Source organism: Pectinophora gossypiella, chromosome 24, assembly GCF_024362695.1.
Source record: "Pectinophora gossypiella chromosome 24, ilPecGoss1.1, whole genome shotgun sequence".
Classification (NCBI taxonomy): domain Eukaryota; kingdom Metazoa; phylum Arthropoda; class Insecta; order Lepidoptera; family Gelechiidae; genus Pectinophora; species Pectinophora gossypiella.
Window position 1 is genome coordinate 5,032,643 of NC_065427.1, and position 18,680 is coordinate 5,051,322.

At 39.6% G+C, this 18,680-nt stretch overlaps 2 protein-coding genes across 5 annotated transcripts in view; one reads left to right on the forward strand and one right to left on the reverse strand.

Annotated features, from left to right (window-relative positions):
• The window catches only part of LOC126377834 (uncharacterized), a 36,712-nt gene extending 23,698 nt beyond the window's left edge, over positions 1 to 13,014 (forward strand). For 2 of the 4 annotated variants that reach the window (XM_050025785.1, XM_050025786.1), the window contains exons 9-17: positions 199 to 310; positions 1,533 to 1,771; positions 2,111 to 2,791; positions 3,621 to 3,859; positions 4,500 to 4,663; positions 9,156 to 9,302; positions 10,308 to 10,405; positions 11,419 to 11,594; positions 12,659 to 13,014. In XM_050025785.1, the coding sequence (XP_049881742.1) occupies positions 199 to 310; positions 1,533 to 1,771; positions 2,111 to 2,791; positions 3,621 to 3,859; positions 4,500 to 4,663; positions 9,156 to 9,302; positions 10,308 to 10,405; positions 11,419 to 11,594; positions 12,659 to 12,787 (1,985 nt within the window). In that variant the 3' untranslated portion in view covers positions 12,788 to 13,014. The remainder of the gene's footprint in view (positions 1 to 198; positions 311 to 1,532; positions 1,772 to 2,110; positions 2,792 to 3,620; positions 3,860 to 4,499; positions 4,664 to 9,155; positions 9,303 to 10,307; positions 10,406 to 11,418; positions 11,595 to 12,658) is intronic. The other 2 variants (XM_050025787.1, XM_050025788.1) reach the window with 2 other exon arrangements.
• Positions 13,015 to 13,326: 312 nt separating this feature from the next.
• LOC126377899 (carbonyl reductase [NADPH] 3-like) lies at positions 13,327 to 15,238 on the reverse strand. Its single transcript, XM_050025952.1, has 2 exons — positions 14,346 to 15,238; positions 13,327 to 14,023 (listed from the first exon to the last, which is right to left on the reverse strand). The coding sequence occupies exons 1-2, from the start codon at positions 14,986 to 14,988 to the stop codon at positions 13,797 to 13,799; spliced, it is 870 nt and encodes a 289-aa protein (XP_049881909.1). The 5' UTR covers positions 14,989 to 15,238; the 3' UTR covers positions 13,327 to 13,796.
• Positions 15,239 to 18,680: the final 3,442 nt, after the last annotated feature.

The following is an 18,680-nucleotide window of genomic DNA, read 5'->3' on the forward strand; positions in this document are numbered from 1 at the left end:
TATGGAAATACTGTCATGTGACGTCATCAATAAAAGCGGTCAAACGTCGTACTTATTGTTATTTAATTCATAAATAAAATTCGAAAATAAGTCGAAAAGTAATATGAGATTGATTTTTGATCTTAGACTGGATACTACTTCTAGATTAGCATGTTATAATGTATCTTTAGTAAAAATATCCTATTATATGAATTGCAGGTAATTCTAGTACGAATGCAGAAAAGGGCAGTTCAAAAGACGGCAATCCATCGAACTTTATACCGACAACAGTGGTCACATCCTCTCATATAAACGTAGTCAATTCATCTAAGTGAGTACCTTTCATTATTATTATGTTTTAATATACAACTAATTACTTACTGCTGGGTTAAAAAGGCACCATTGGAACAATTCATCTAAAAAAAGCAATATTGCTATTCGTGTTGATATTGCACAGTTACTTTTATACATGGTATAAGAAAACCAGGTATGCCCAAAAGTGACAGCTAACATTTCAAGGTTAGCCCAGCTGACTTCATCGTATTGCCATTTCGTAAAAAATAAATTACCCATAACCAATATTTTTATATTTACTTTGCAAGAACATTTTGAACTTTTAGTAAAAAAAATACTTACAGTTTTAATGATTTTTATATCTGTGACAAGTCATCATATAGTAACTAAATACATTAGTTAGTAATGTAGATAATTTTCAATAATGAAATTTACGTCCTTGGAATGTTGGAGATACCACCTTAGTGGTAAGACAGTGGTAACACTTACGTCAGCAATGGGCTAGTAATGGCGGCTTGTCATATGATTGAGCATACCTGGTCTTCTTATACCATACTTTTGAGATGAATGGCTTCATGCTGCCCGCCCGCGTCAGACTTTTTGTAGGACCGATAGTCGGGCCAATCGTTCCTCCGATTCTTATAACTGATTTTGTGACCGACTCAACGCACACCTCCATCATTTTTGTCTGTGGCTATCGAGGGAGCAGCACGTAGTGGACAGAGAGAACGTATACCTGAATGTACGTCCTTTCTTAGCCAGTGCATGCGGCCGACTGTCGGCGAGTAGTGTGCGTTTACATACATTTGTTGCCGATAATCGGATCGGTCGGAATGCACCGATTTTATTTCTGACCTACTTTTTGTAGGACGTGTGTGTTGCGCTATTGAAATCAGTACGTTATATTTTTCTCCTACAAAAATTCGGTTACCGATTATCGGACGTGGGCGGGCAGCCTCAATGTGGCTTTTTTAGGGCAAATACAGGGTGCATTGTAACTGTGTTCAAATAACTAAAAATTTAGAGCTGGGTTCTTCATATCACTTAGTACACTCTTTTATATACAATTCGTATCACTATAATTTCTATATTCTTCTAACAAGATAATTTTAATCACCGCACCGTAAAGATGTCACCATTTGACGTCTTAAGTCACAATTTCAAACATCCCATCCCATTGCAGCAAATATCCTCTATCCTTCCCTTGCTGACCCTATTAAACAGCCTAACCTAACAAATCCCCACCAAATTACTTCCAGATCTAAAAAAGAATCTGTGAACGGCAGCAGTGGTGGCGGCAGCGGGTCGGGCAGCAGCAGCAGCAGCGGCAGCGGCAAGGACGCGTGGCCCAGCCTCGGGTCGTCGCCGCCCGCCGCCAGCCCCGCGCGGAAACACAGCCCCAAGCCCGACGACGGCAAGGACTGGCCCAGCCTCGGCTGTGAACCCCCCAGCGAGCCGCATAGGAAACATAGTCCCAAACCCTCTACGGGTGCTGAAGGTGAGCTATATTATGACACGAGGTAGCAACACAGCCCCAAGCCCGACGACGGCAAGGACTGTGGACCTTTCAAGCTCCGTCTCGGCGGCGAACCCCCCAGGCTCAGTCTCATCTGAGAAACCTCCAGACTCAGTCTTGTAAAACTGGAGTCTTGGAGATTAGAGGTAGGTAGTCCATGTTCATGAGGATTTAATTTTTATATATTTTTTTTTCGAATAGGAAACCCAGTAAATTGAGAAACTTCTTCTACGTTTTGTTTACTCCAATCCAGTAAATCAGTATTGTAGCATTTATCTTATACAGTAGGGATAACTAACATATTTTTATACCTTGTTACAGTTAAATCACAAGAAAACGGCACATCAGAATCGTCCAGTCCCACACTCACACAACAACCCCCCGCCAAAAGCAAAGACGACAAACCTAGCAGAAAGGAAAGCACAAACGGACAGACTAGCAAGAAAAATAAAGCCGACAAAAGCAAACAAACGAAAAGCAATAGTATTAATAACGATGAAACTGATGAGAAAACGTTCAACACACAAACACATTCTGTATTCGAGAATGACACGCAACAGTACCTATCCAACGAATTAGATGAACTAGAATCCGACAGACATAGCTTATTGGAGAACCACGACCTGTTAGATAACAGCGATCACAGTTTGTTAGAAGACGACAACACGCATAACCTCCTGAACGATGCCAATAATGAAGTAATGATGATGCAGAGGCATCGAGAAATGTTAGCCGGGTTGGTGGACAGCAATCATCTGATGCCACACGTGAAATCTCCACTGGTGAACGGGTACGGGCTCCTAGACCGAGACATGGGGTACGATAGACAGATTAATCAAATTAGCCAAGGCATGGACCAGAAGGAATTATTGTTGAGAGAACGTAGCCGCAGTGAAATGTTGATGCGACAGAATGAATTATTAGCCCGACAGCACATGGTTGACCCCAAACTCTATATGCCCACTTCTAGTATAGGACTTGAGTCTACTAGTGAATTATTAGGTAAGTATGGACCTTTATTCTGTGTGTAGAGTGATCGAAGCAGACGGAGTACTAAGATTTTTTGTATTGTATTGTTTTATATAAAAATGCATTAACAAGATCAATAATTAACTCAATAATTAACAAATAGACAACCAATCTCTGTAAATTAGTGTCCGCCGCCCATCTTGTCACAAACGACGGTGTGTAACGACACGGTACAACCGATATTTGCACTTTATTTGAACAGCCATCTTAATTTGAAAGAACGAACTTATGATATCTACATAACTTGATGTGTACGTATTTACAACACGGTTTAAATGCTTTTTTAGAAAAACTCCTTAGCGAATGTGAGTCTATTTCTTAATAGGATGGCAGATTCCAAACTCCAGATTTAAACGAATGAGTTCCTTTTATGTGGGTGAATCTCAAAATTTCAAAATTGAAATTTGAAGGTGGCGAAATTTCATATTATTTTTTCGTGAAAAATTGGGTTCCGACATGAAAAAGATCCAAAAGGATCCTCGGTTCCGACATGAAAAAGGAATTTTTCAATTCCCAATTTTCCCAATTTCCCCAATTTTTCACGAAAAAATTATATGAAAGTCGCCACCAAACTTGACACATTTTGATATTCACCCATGTACGGTCACGAGTACTAATATGTATACACTTTGGAACCATGTCACATTAACTTTTTTGACATATTAAACCGTAAGTCGCATTAAATGTCAAATATGATAGTGCGACAGGGTCCTAAAGTGACATGATATTGTTCATGACTGTACCTAGTTCACCGATGACTTCACAAAAATGTCCGACCTAATATCGCTCTTACCATTTGCAGGTGCTAATTTTCATCCAAATCCCAGTATGCTTCCACCGTTCGGTATGCGCGTAGACAACTCAATGGGCAACAGTTCTATGACGTCGAACAGTATCGCGTCGAACCTCGGCGGCAGTTCTATGTCGACTGGGTCACTCGCTAGTAACATGGGCGGTTTCATGATGCACAACCAGCATGTGATGAACCAGCAACCCCTGCAGGGGGGGCTCGTCAACGGATTCGATAACCCACAAAATAATGTAAGCTTCTATCCATAACTCTTGCTTTTACGGTAGTAATTTAATAGCGTTAGGCGGCATAACATAACATAAACAGCATATATACGTCCCACTGCTGGACACAGGCCACTCCTCAACAGCACGTTAAGACGTTGGTCACACCTCCACCAACCCGCAGTAGAGCAGCGTGGTGAAGTATGCTCCATACCACCTCCTGTTGATTGAGGGGAGGTCTGTTAAATGGCGAGTTATATTCATTTACAAAAGTATTTACATTGTCAAAAACATTACCCTTACAGGAGGCTATTCTAAAGCGGTGATGTTATCTTACTAAATCTTTCACAATCAAACTATAATAATAGTACTTACATAGGTATAGCCTGCTTATCCCGGTGGGAAATAGGCGTGAGTTTATGTATATGTGTATGTAGGGGGCAAGTCGCCCACTAAATATCTAGCCTGCCGGCGATTTTACACTTTTTACGACTACTCGCCTGAATTTCACATTACTGTTTTTGATGGAAAATTCCTCTTAGAATTAACTCAGAATCATGAGCTGAATAACCCATCTCAGTATTCGGTACAGTATCACTAACACCTCTGCCTACCCCTTTGGGGATACAGGCGTGATGTTATGTTAAATATATACCAACTGTTACAGAGTGAAGGCCGCTACCTAGAAGGCAACATGGACAAGTTCTTCACAGACTTCCACAAGGCGCAGCAGATGAGGCTGCTCCTGGCCAGGGGACACTCGCCCGACCCTCGCTACAACTTGCACAACATGCTCAGCGCCGAGAGGCTCGAGATGGACCACAAACAAAGGTATACTACATTTTTTTAAATTTAAATTGGGTAGTTTGAGTTTCCTAGGTCAAAGATAAGTTATGAAATTCTGATTACTAAATAAAGACAGATCTAAAGGTGACAAAAAGTCACCTTTTTTCTATTTAACTTATTTATGAATTTAAAAAAGAAATAAGGAAAAATTTAAAAATAAGTGCGAAATTTTTTACGTTTTTCTTACAACACACTCATACTCGAATCCCACCCACACCCGGTTTTTAACGTCACAGTGTGCTTTTTCATACAAATTCCGTAGTAATTTTCTGTTTACTACGTAAGTAAGTAATTTGATGTTTAGTAAAAAGTAACTGATTTGACTAGTTGGAAACTAGCCTATTGTTATAACAGAGTTTTAAGGTGATTCGTTTTCCATACAAAAGTTGATGCAGTGCTACAGGAAAACGGATAGAGGAATATTGTTATAAAACCGATAAATAGTAATATTTTGGTGTATTATTTTCGCAAACTAACAAAAATTTAGGGCCCGAATACGAGAAGTACCATATTTCAGACCCTCAATTTTGATCAATTCTACATTTGTAGTGGTGCAGATTACAGTGTATTTGCTGAGCGTGTAGAGGTGTCAATGTTAGTTTGTGTGCGTGATAGTTTTTTTTTTCTCTAAAGGCTTTGACTACTTGACAAGTGTAATAGAATGTCAGTGACAATTTATAAAGAGATTTTGTATGAAGAGAATAAATATAAATAAAAAACTAAAAATACTACAATCTGAGAAAAGGAATATTGGAAAAATATTTCTGTTTTAACGCATATTATTTAAACATTTTTAAATAATGGGTAAGTACCGTGTTTTAAAAGAGGACATATATTATAATAAAAAATCAATACATAAAATGAAATGGCTGTATGGGCATAGTTCCCTTTGCCTTACCCTTCGGGGAAAACCAAATAAAAAAAAAAGTTGTTGCATTTGCCGGCCTAAATAGTAGTCATTTTTAATTAATTGTTTTTCCATCCAACATACAGATTTATTTATATTATCTTAGCCGCGGACTTTTTGGTGGAAACGGGAACGGGAAGGTTGATTTCTTCGTTGAATAAACTAAATAATCAATACGAAGTGGTGTTTTGTGGTTAATGATCACATTAAGTTAGTCGGAAAACATTCCCGATAGTATTATTAAATCGGAATATTCAATAAACAAAGTGTACCTATCTATTTTCGCTTTGCGCCAACAAGCCGCTTACTTCGTTTGGGGTTCGGAGTAGGAGTCTGCTCCGAGGGTGGGGGCTTAGGTTTCATCATTTCATTAATCATCATCAAGAAAAAAAACACAAGACATGGCTGTATAGGCATAGTTCTCTTTGCCTTGCCCTTTGGGAAAAAAATAAGATAAATTTTGAAATTCTTATGTATAATAAACAAACATCACAGACATCATGACAGATCCAAAACTAACGAAAATCTTTTTTCTTTTTTCTATTTGACTTATTTATGAATTTTAATCAAGAAAACGTGATAATAAGTTCGACAGCAACCAGTTCAGGTCCCTGAAACAGCCCATTTTAGGCCGCGTATATATGGAAATACTACTTCAATACGTCCCAGCCTCGTCCTTTTTTAACGTCCTCGTTAAAAAAAGACGTCCTAACCTGAACTAACTAACCTAACAATAAACACCACGCGTAAATATAAGTCCAGAAATGCGCTGCAAGTCGTCTGGACTGGGCGAGAAAACAACATAGAATTCGATTAGCTGCTAAGTGTCAAATCCTTGCACATTATTCAAAATCTTCTTCGTTATTATTATGAACGTCAGTGTGGTTACTCATAAATTATTATTTTGTGTGTACTATTTATATAAGTAGGTATATATATGTTAGGTTATGTATATAGGTTAGGTATATATTATATTTGTAAGTATGTTATATATATTTATTTGCATGTATTTTATTGGTAAAATTGTACTTTATTGGTAATAAGTTCTACTTATAGTTTGTACCCGCAATCTTTCAATTATTATTTTTACATTTTTCCTCACCTTATGGTTGCCTGGAAGAAATCGCTTTAAGCGATAAGGCCGCCATTTGCCATGTACTTAATTAAGAGACTTTTTGTAATTATTTATTTTTAGTTTGGTGCAATAAAGTGTATTTGTATTGTATTGTATTGTATTGTAAGTGTCCCGCATGCTATCACCAGCTGTCACTGACATGCGTATGAAGTCCCGCGGATTTTATTGGAACTAAATGACAAGTCATAATAATTATATGCGGATACTGCGACATCCGCGCCGTGCTTGCGGGACGTCCTGAAGCGCTATTACATCTTTCAAACGCGATGCGACAAAGTTTGAACCGACGCAATTTAGGAAAAATCTACCTTATTATTACTGTACTGTGATCGTTATTTGTAAAATCATACAATACATATACACAATTCTTTATACACAATATAATTATTATGACATATTGTGGACTTTTCGGTAGACCTACAAAAAAGGAACAATTCAACCATACGTTGTTTTGTTATATCTCAATGGGCTCAGGCAGTGTTTACGCCGAAAGCTCCAAGTCGGCTATATTTGTAACGATAATTATGTATGACATTCATCATCATTTTTTGAACCATTTTATAAAAAAAAAAACTTGTATAAATTATATACCCTAAAGGACGCCCATGAATCACTCTACTCATTGGTGAAAACCGTATGAAAATCCGTTCAGTAGTTTTTTAGTTAGCCGCATGTTCACTGATGCGATTAATGCCTGTTAGAATTTTACAAAATAAAAAATACGGAAATTACGGAAGGTACTTTAGTGCAAAGTACATTATTGTATAATTATAATATTATTGGTAAAAGTGATACTTTTTGAAAATTCCGTAACAAATAGACGGGTTCGCCAAATTCAATTGTAAAAAAAAATACAAAAAGTAAAAACAATTAAAACATGCACTTGGGTTTGAACCGTGAAACTTAAGAATGGCGGCGACTGCTTTACCAAATGCGCCATTTAGAAGTTAGAAGTAGACTTCAAATTATGCATCTCTTTTAATAGCTAACCTAGTTCGCATGTGTGTGTGACAGCTTCGTGTTTGTACACAAATTGAAATGACACCAACTTTTGATGCAATGTTTCAATATGATATCTGCAGTAAATACTTCAAAATTGTAGCTTAACTTAAAGATAATGTATGTAAGATTTCGCCACCTAACATTTCACTGGGTCAGAACTCAACACTAAACGAATAAATGGAAAAAAATACGAAAACTGCAGAAGTAACGCCATCTGCTGACGCAGCGTTACCTAGCTGACTGAAACGTATCACCTTAAGAATGGCGGCGACTGCTTTACCAAATGCGCCATTTAGAAGTTAGAAGTAGACTTCAAATTATGCATCTCTTTTAATAGCTAACCTAGTTCGCATGTGTGTGTGACAGCTTCGTGTTTGTACACAAATTGAAATGACACCAACTTTTGATGCAATGTTTCAATATGATATCTGCAGTAAATACTTCAAAATTGTAGCTTAACTTAAAGATAATGTATGTAAGATTTCGCCACCTAACATTTCACTGGGTCAGAACTCAACACTAAACGAATAAATGGAAAAAAATACGAAAACTGCAGAAGTAACGCCATCTGCTGACGCAGCGTTACCTAGCTGACTGAAACGTATCACCTTAAACAACATAATTCTAATATCTCATACAGCGGAGTAGGTTTTTCTGTACATCACAAGTCGTCTTTTTACTGACAAGTACTACTTATCATATCTCAAAAGTATCCATCAAATACGAGGCGAGAATACAGGGCAGAATCATGGTTTGAATCATTCTCCAAAGTTTTCGTTACGGTGTCACTGACACCTAATACGTACCCGTATGGCTACCTGTACGTACTTGTACGGGGTGTAAGTGATATTTCACAGAATCATAAACTGTATCATCCCTCTCAGTATTCGTTACGATGTCACTAACATCCAGTATAGATACATAAACAGCCTATATACGTCTCACTGCTGGGCACAGGCCTCCCCTCAATCAACCGGAGGGGATATGGAGCATACTCTACCACGCTGCTCCACTGCGGGTTGGTGAACAGCTTAACGTGCCCTCCGAAGCTCGGAATCATCTTACTTTTTCAGACGTTCAGGTGATTCAAGCCTGAAAAGTCCGTACCAAACAAAGGACAGTCTCACAAAGTGATTTCGACCATGTCCCCATCTAACCGCTAGAACACGGAGGCTGTTTAGATAAAACAACTTTATTTGACGCGTCTCAAAACGTCCATACGACGGGGAAGAAGCAAATCGACGGGGAAGAAGCAAATACTACTATCTTACACAGACCTAACTGTAAGATAGGAGTATTTGCTTCTTCCCCGTCGAAATACTCCTATCTTACACAGACCTAACTGTAAGATAGGAGTATTTGCTTCTTCCCCGTCGCATAGATATATCTTAGCCTATGTTTAGTACATTATAAATCATTGCCTGCACTTGCAGAATGAACAACATGCGCACAGACGGCATCGGGCACCGCGCGGCCGGCGACGGAGACGACGACCTCGACTTCGACCCCTTCAAGGAGACGCAGAAGGCGCTCGCCGAGATGATGGAAACCGAGATGATGCAGACCACCGTCTCTAGCGGGTATGTGCACCAGTATAATACTAGACGGATTTTATTGTCAATACCCGGAATAAACCATCCCGCCACCCCGCTTGCGTCAGACGGAGTACTGCGGGGCGGAAGGCAAGACGGAAACCACTGCCCTATTTTTCCCTACAAAAGTAGCATGGAAAATGCTGCACCGACAAGAGCGTGGCTCTTAAAATGATGATGATGATGTTGACCCGGAATAAAAATAAACTTGCTTTACATGTCAGTCGACTACATATATAAGAAAGCTCAAGGTCTATGCTCGGAGTTTCTCTGCTTGACCGTATCAGGAACGAGGAGATCCGCAGACGAACCAAAGTCCTCGACTTAGCCCAAACAATTGCCAAACTGAAGTGGCAGTGGGCGGGGCACATCGCTCGTAGAATTACCGGTCGATGGGGCCGCAAGGTCTTGAGTAGCGACCGCGGACCGGAAAGCGCAGCGTGGGCAGGCTCTTTCCGAGGTTCGCGCCCAACTGGGCACCCTCAGGCCTGTTGTCTTAAACGTTGTACCGGGTGAGAGCCTTCAGCGCTCCCCATTTGTCCGGCCAAGTAGTTAATGCCATCTGCGGCAAATCTACAATAAGTTACGTCAAAAAAAAAGGTAGGCTCTTAACTTTAACTTAGAATCATGAGCCGAATCAATCCCCTTTAGCATTTGTTCCGATGTCACTTACATCCCGTACAAGAACTTACAGGTAGCCATACAAGTACATTCATATGTACGGTGTCACTAACACCCATGTGTTAGTGACACCGTAACGAATACTGCGGGGAATGGTTCAGATCATGATTGAGTTGATAACAAGTGGAATTTCCTCTCGGATTTTTTTGTGCATTTTCAAATTTTCAGTTCCATACTTTTTCGACGGAAAATTCCGCCTGATATCAATTTAGAATCATAGTCTGAATCACCCATCAAAGTTTTCGTTCCGATGTCACTGACACCCTGTATAGTTGAGTCCCCCGTGGCTAACGTGTGGTGCAATGTCTCCAGCGACAACATGGAGCGTGTGAGGCGCGCGCGGCTGCCGCCGCCCGGCTTCGGGCCCGTCAGCACCTTCGCGCCGCCGCCGCGCCACCACCACCACCAAGGTACTCGCCCTTACACTCATAGTGTTGACTCTACACACACCCCGGACACTACATGCTAAAAAGGACGTCAAAACGCCCCCCTCCACCGACAGATTTCAAACATTCGAAGCGTCTTAACAAGTTGATGTATTCTTTGGCGGCTCAATAGTAACCCTGACACCAGGGTTGATGAGGCTGGTAATATATTATATATACACCTCACAACCCACACGTTAAGAAGAACAAGTTGATATTTTTGTTCTATAGCGACTCTCGAAATACGCGGGGTTTAGTCGGAATCCGGTTTTTTAGTATGATTTTGGGTACTTGGTACATTATTGTCATAATTTTTCGACAAACCTTTTTTATTTTATTTTTTAACCCGATAGTTTTTGAAGTTAAAACTAATTGGTAATTTTTTTTCAAATATTAATGAAAACACTTTATGTAATAAAGTATCTATTGGAAGGGGGGACGGGTCTCATACAGTTACATGGTCCTTTCATTCTTATCGTGTGAAGCCTTACCGCGTAGGTGCGAGCGAGACAGACAGTGCGTGCTTTCCTCCTTAGCTCTTAGCGGCCTTTTAGACTAAAGTAAAACCCAGAGGGGGTGAGAACGGCGTCTGATACGAATTGGTGCGGGACGGAGGGTTACCGTTCTATACGAACGTTCCGTTCCGTTCGTTATGTACGTTGTACGTATTAGCGTACGTACGTGCACCGTACGACCTCCCTCCGCCTTGCGTCCCTTAGGTCGTAACGTCCCTACTGCATCTCTTTCCTTTGTACAACAACTACATACGTAAGCGTACGTAACGCAAGCAGCTAATACGTACGGTCACGAGCATTAATATGTATACACTTTGGTACCATGTCACATTAACTTTTTTGACAAATTGAACTGTAAGTCTCACTAAATGTCAAATATGTTAGTGCGACAGAATCCTAAAGTGGGTACATTATATTGCTCATGACTGTACGTATTATTGTTAGCATAAAGTTGTCACAACTTCACGAGCACCTGTGTTGCAGGGTTCTCCTCGAACAGCGGGTACTCAGACTGGACTCAAATGGACCCCGCCATCATGTCGACGTCCGTCAACTTCAACAAGCCAGCCGCCGGCAGCAGTCTCTCGCCGCACCAGCAGGAACTCTTCGCGAGGTTCAACCACCTCAGTGTGCAGCCCAACGGGGTCAACAAAATACAGGTGGGTATCCACTTGCCAAGATGAGCGAGGGAGCGAGCGTCCTTTCTCGCTTTCTTGCACGCCGTAATTGGCCGATTTTTTTTACCTTTGATGCATGGGATTAACTGTCTGAGAATTGATATTAGGCAGCTAAATTACTCAATTGTATAACAATATTTTATGTTTATTTTTATTTTTTTTAAAAGAAAGTCTAAGGCCCTGTGCCGAGGTTTTTCTTGCAGCTTCTTTTCCCCGGCTATACAGGTTGTGAGAAGCTGCAGTAGTTTTAGGCGGATGAGACGTTCGTTATGTAAAAATTGACGATTCAAAGTGTAACTATGTTGCCTACTGAGTAAAGATATTTTTGAATTTGAATTTGATGGGTTTGCTCTTGGCCCCAGAATTGCCTGAAAGCATCGGACGTGGATTCTACGTCGTTACTCTTCGGTCTTCTATCCTTCTCCACTTTACTGGAAACCAACCCTGATCCCGAATGAGGAAAAACTAAAAGCTCAAATGTAGGCGGCAGCACTGTTGAGTGTTCCTAATTTTGGCTCCCTACAGTCCATTTAAAAGTCGTGGTAAATTGCCATAAAATGTGATACAACGTGGAGTGTATCCCGTCTGAAGGACGAAAAAAAAAAGCAAAATAAAAGCAGCCAGTTGGGAAAAGGCAGTTTTGATTGAAAATATTATTTTCTAAGTTTTCTTCTTTCCGATCTTTAGGGGATTTCGCAGTTAAACGCTGCGCAAAGGGTTATAATGTAAAAATATAACCAAAACAATATGTTTGTATACTCAAATAGTATGGGGAACTGTCAAAATTTAAGAACATTCAATAATAGCAACGCTTGATGGAAGAAATAGGCAGTTTTTATCTTCGTTTTCTACGCGTGTTTTACTCAACATAATTCAAATTCTCTATTGACAAATTATCTATTGACTGGCCTAGGTATTGATACGTTTACGTGACTAAATAACACCTTGAGAAATGAGATTCAAAAAATGTTAAATTGACCTTCAACAAGTTTATCTATGATTACGTTGAATAAATGATTCTGATTTCTGATTGTTTCCGTCCGCAGGTGCCGCTAGTGCAGCAATGGGCCAACGCCGGCAAACTGGGCTGGTCGTACAACTCGATCCCGCTGCCGCCCGGCTTCGCGCCCGCCAAGCCGGGCCAGCACGCGGCCGAGTGCATCGACGCCAAGTAACGCCCACCCGCGCCCAGACGCGCCCAGTCGCGCCCACACGCGACACACAGTGCAATCCACCACGCAGACCGATATTATATTTTCTATTCACTAATATTATTGTTCTTTCCGTTGGTGATGTGATCGATAAATCTTTGTATTAAGAAGAGCATATTTTAAACGAGAGAAATATGATAACAAAGGAATTTGTAAAATAAATTAACATATTTGTTTTATTTAAAAAAGTGTTTAGTTTTCTTTTCTTTCGGTTTCGGCGCTGTCCCTCTTATCATATTTCTTATGTAGTTCACCTTCGTTCTATATTTCGTTTCACTACACATACTATATGTATATTCGTTATATTTATATATTGAATCATCCTGTTACAAATTATATTTTCTATATTAAAACGAGATGCCGATAACTCGCTGTTCCATTTGTACCTTGAGACATAATTCGTGGAAAAGATCATTAAATCAAAGCAAGAGAAAACACATTCTTTTAATGAAACACCTTCTATTGACATCTCTTATCATGGGACATTGTAAAAAGAAAAGCAATTTATGGACTTGTTTAATGGACTATACAGAATTATCTCGTAAGTATATCATAAATGCACTTACAACTTTATATCTTCCAGACATGATAAAACAGATAAGATAAAACAGATAAGATTTGCATAAAGTTACATAAGAAGAGTCGTCGATGATGTCTTTGTGACTCATAAATACATAATGCATAATGGTGCCTATTCGGGCGCATATAAACTTAACCTAATTTTAATTTGACAGTTCGAAACTAATGTTGTCCTTTACTTACAACACGAGTAAGAAAGAGATGTAGCTGGTCCTGTCAAATTAAGTTAAAATTACGGGTACGTGATAAGGGCAAAGGTAAGGTATATTTTTTTATAAAGGTGAACTGACGAGGTGTACCACGACCAACACGGGAATGGACAACCCAATGAAATATACCCCAAGGACGGTCCTTCATCTGCGCAATCTTACAGGTATTCAGCTGCTTATCAAGGTCACCAAGAAAGCTTAGCTTTATCCATTCCGTCAATGAACACCCGAGGGTCGGGTCCGTCCCAGGGCACAGTAGTTCCATTGTGCCATACGAAGCGGCCGCCGATCGGATTCTGTTCCAAGGCCAACATGAGCGGCGCCTCCGCCCCCTGCTCCGGCGAGCGGTCCCCTCCGCCGCGAGTCATGTCCGTCTTGACATAACCCGGGTGGACGCACGTCGCTTTTATACCTGGTAAGTATAGTTAGATAGATTGAGTAGTATTGCTTGTGTAGACAGCCTCCGTAGTCTAGTGGTTAGAGCGTTGAAATTTTGAAAATTTTCAGATTTGAAAATTATGAATTGGCGTTGGCTCTACCTATATTTTCGGGATCGACTAAGAACCAGTTAAAAATATTATGAATGACAAACATGTCTATAAAGAAGTTTTCCTTCTCTTCGGTAGCTAATAGTGAGTATTGCACTAAATGAAGGTTTCTTCATATATCAGAAGAAGGTAAGCGTATTCGTTCTATGTCAATTTCTGCCAATCAAAGTAATTAAATTAACTCACCTCTGTCTGCCAATCTTCGATGCAGGATGAAAGTATACGCATTGACAGCGTTCTTCGAAACCACATACGGCAATTCTCCCCATCCCTTTTCAATTTCTTTATTTCCCCTCACATCTTCCAAATATTCGTTCATCAATGCCTTCAATCCTTCTAAAGACAGTTCTGTAGACTTTAACCTCTTTTTTAAATCATCTGAAGGTATCCGCGAAAGGTGTCCTGACGAGCTTGATATATTTACAATCCTCCCGCCATCCCTTACCAAAGGTATCATAGCTTCGCAAAATATCGCCAACGAAAAGAAGTTAACCCAAATAGTTTGTTCAGCTTGATAAACTTTCGGCTCCGTTGCGTCTTTTAGGAACAATATACCAGCATTATTAACTAAAATATCTATGAAACCGTGTTCGTTTTTCATGTAATGCTTGAAGATTTTGATACTGTTCTCATCAGTGATGTCCAGTTGGTGATACCGCGGCTTTAACCCCAGTTTCTCAAGTTCTTGGCAAGCTATTTTACCTCTAGCCTCGTCTCGTGATGTAAGGTACACAATTCCATCGAATTTCTCACATAAACCTTTAACTATAGCGAAACCAACGCCTTTATTCGCCCCGGTCACGACCGCTACTTTAGTAATTCCGGACATTTCTGATCTTAATTTAAGAAGAAACGTCTGCGATGTCTCTTATAAAGTAGTGATGTTAGGAGTTGTGATAAGAAGAGATAAGACGTACTTAATAATAAAACAATATTACGATACGAAACTGTCGGTAAGTGGCATGTTTTTAAATCTCTTGAGGAGTTGTTCAGAGTAACTAAATTTTAAATACACGTTAACAAGTCTAATTTGTACTCTGTGAGCTTATAGTCGACAATATAGTAAGGTTATATTTACGCCAGTATGATTCACAACGCGGTGTCAATCGAATCGTTATTGTTTACGTTCTAACGTCATTCGTGTTGAATTTTCACGGTCATTTATACGTGACGTAACGGAAAAATATAACGTATGATTTCTTTTTATCGTGTAGAAAGAATGGCGGTATTGTTGTATGTATAATTTTATATTTTTCTTTTCATCATCATCAATTTAAGAGCGACGCTCTTGTCGGTGTAGCATTTTCCATTCCAGTCTATCAAAGGCCAATTCCTTGACTTTTAACCTTTTCTTTAATCTGTTCCATGTAAGCTCTTCTTGGTCTTCCCCTTCCTCTCTTTCCTTCTAGCTTTCCTTCTATGATATTTTTAATAAATTTGTCGTGGCTTATACTTAATATATACTTAATTAAATTATAAAACATGCAAAAGTCCTTAGCAAATCGTTTTCATCACGTCACGTCATATTTAAAGGGGCACGTTGATGTCTTTCTAAGATTATGACAAATATTTGTCGATATTTAAAAGTTCTCTAAATCACCAAGAGATGGCAGCACGTGGAAACACTGCCATCTATGATAAATGACTGTAACCACTACAATTTATCAACAGTGCACAGTGGTCAATAAGTTATCAAAATAATACGTCATAGTTCTTTCTAGAAAAGGAGATTTAACATTTGTGAGTATACTAGAATAACCATACAATGTTCAATTTAGACGAAGTACTGCTACAATCAATGGATTGGTTAGAAAGCTTCCCGTGGCATCAAGAAGCAGCAGTCACAACCGACCGAGATCAATATGAATATCGTCTATTCCTAAAGGACTTCGAACCGAAAGATATAAGTTTAAATATAAATGACGGCTTTATTATAGTCAAAGCTAAACACGAAGAGAAGAAAGATGAATACGGGTACATTTCAAGGAGCTTCAAAAGACGATACAGGCTTCCAGAAGGATCTATTCCAGAGAAAATCGAGTCAAAATTGTCTGCAGAAGGGATGTTGACCATTACAGTTCCAATGACATCTGTGATGAAGAAAGATGTTGTGATACCAGTGTCTCATGATAAGAAAGTGAAGTCAAAACTTTAAGTTTTGTTTTTACCCCATCACGGCTGAAAGGAAAAAGGGTTTTGTTTTAAGAAATTCTTAAGATAAAGACTTTTTATAATTGTGTTTTTTACAATTTTCAATGCTCAATATTCGTACGTAGGTATATACTATAAATAAGTTTGCTGTGCAAATAAATCGCCTATATAACTGGTAATAACATTAATTATTTATTTTTTTTACAATGATATATATTAAATTAGTAAATTGTTGTTGTTTTTTTAAGTAGGTTATGAACCTACTTAAGCCGTTGGTCGCAGTTACTACTTACTGATGTAAGTTGTAGGTAGTCGTTAAAGTAAAGTAAGTAAAATCTTTATTTCCTCTACAAATAATAAAACACATGGATACATAAATACATACAAAAATACAATATTTGTAGAGACTGGAGCCTAAACTAGGATACCCTGTGTTTTAGGACTCCAGGCCTCCACCCCCAAAAAGTAATGTCTATTTACTGATGTAAGTACGTAGTCGTTACATGAGCCTTGTCTACCATTCGCGGCTCAATAACAAACCTGACACCAGGGTTGATGGGGTTGGTATTCCACCTCACAACCCACACAAAGAAAACCCACTCAAAGGCCCCTGACATGGCTCATGTAACGACTACGTACTTACATCAGTAAATAGTGGCCGGGACCAACGACTTTAACGTGCCTTCCGAAGCACGGATCACGGATTTTTTTTCCTGTATCTATTTATTTAAGTACTCGAGATTGGCGGTTTGAAGTGTGATCCACATCTGTCAGCACTTTGTTGCACTTTTGTATGCTTGTATCTTCTTCTGTTACTAGAACCGTCACTTGCTAGAGCGAGAGAAGCGACTGAACGCGGCAGGATCGACGTGCATGAGTCTGCTGACGTACGCGCTTGTAAGCATGGTATTAGCGTGGTCCAAGATGTGGTTCATCCCTAGCGTGCCTTCCAAAGTACGAAATGGAATGACCTAATCGAACCAAATAGGTATCAGACTAAAGTTACTCTCTTACTAATTTAGAGCCACGCTCTTGTCGGTGCAGCATTCTCCATGCTACTTTTTTAGGCAAAATAGGGCAGTGGTTTCCCTCTTGCCTTCGGCCCCGCAATACTGATTCTGACGCGAGTGGGATGGCGCCCAGAGTAGTTTATTTCAAAGGCGTACTAGGATTCCTGTCCGCCGCTGAATAGTACTGACAGTTACTGCTGCACTCTGTCAGGTTCCAGGTTACAGTTCCTATGACTTGCCCCTTCCGTCCATTACTGAACCGATGGCTCCCATCTCCGCCTTTGCAACCGTTGAGGTCTTCACCTGTATCCCTGGACAAGGGTTCTACGTTATAGCCCATAGGTCTGGGTCTCTATCCGAACTCAGCCACTATCTTACTCTGGCCTACTGAAGTAACAGGCGCCCACTCCCGCGACAAGAACGCGTCGTACACCGAATAGGCCCAGTTACTCTCACTTCCCCAAAAATAAATCGTCTTATTACTAACAGGATTTTTAGGTTTCGAATTCGTTATCTCATTAATTAGTTCATATCGACGATATAGACCGACCTGCTTGATAAAGAAATAGCCACCATTATCTGCTATCAAGTAGACAATAGAAAAGTACATTGGGTACAATTAACTTGTAAATCCTGTGAACTTGTTTGACTTTTGATGAATTTCAATATCAATAACAAGAACACTAGCTTTTGTTCATGATTTTGCTTGAAACTGTACGTATCTATTTTATTTATTACAGGACAGAGATGTATACAGGTCATGGGCGGAGTTTACGACCAAGGAGGCGCCTTAGCCAAATTAAAAACGATTACAAAGACGTCAGTGACAGTGATGAACATGTACTTACGGCATTGACATGTCACCTTATGTTACCTCACCTTATGTCACGTCTCCTTACATCACCTCACCTTATGTCATGTCACCTCATATCACCTCACTTTAATGTCACCTCACCTTATGTCATCTCACTTATGTCACCTCACCTTATGTCAGCTCACTTTATATCACTTCACCTTACGTCAATAGCATACATTTCTATCACTGTCTTTACCGATTTTCGACTGCACACAATCTATCACGTTGGTCTAACAGAAAGCTCGGTGAGATGTGGGTACTTAGTTCATCTTACGATGGATGTACCTCTGGCTACACCAATTAGGATATCGACGTGAGCTTGTGTTATGTTGTGTTGAGAAATAAATTACATAACTGGACAATTACTGGATATCTGTTCCGAATATCTTTTTTCTGTATAAGTCTATCTTTCTGGTTATTTACGTGACAATCTAACAGACATACAAACACAATTTCTATTGATATAGATTTCTTTTCAGATATAAGATTGAATTTTCCTCGTCA

Coding starts and splice junctions, on each gene's coding strand:
- LOC126377899 (XM_050025952.1), bottom strand. CDS start 14,988: ATGTCCGGAATTACTAAAGTAGCGGTCGTGACCGGGGCGAATAAAGGC. Junction 14,024..14,345: donor TCGAAGATTGGCAGACAGAG/GTGAGTTAATTT, acceptor TATACTTACCAG/GTATAAAAGCGACGTGCGTC.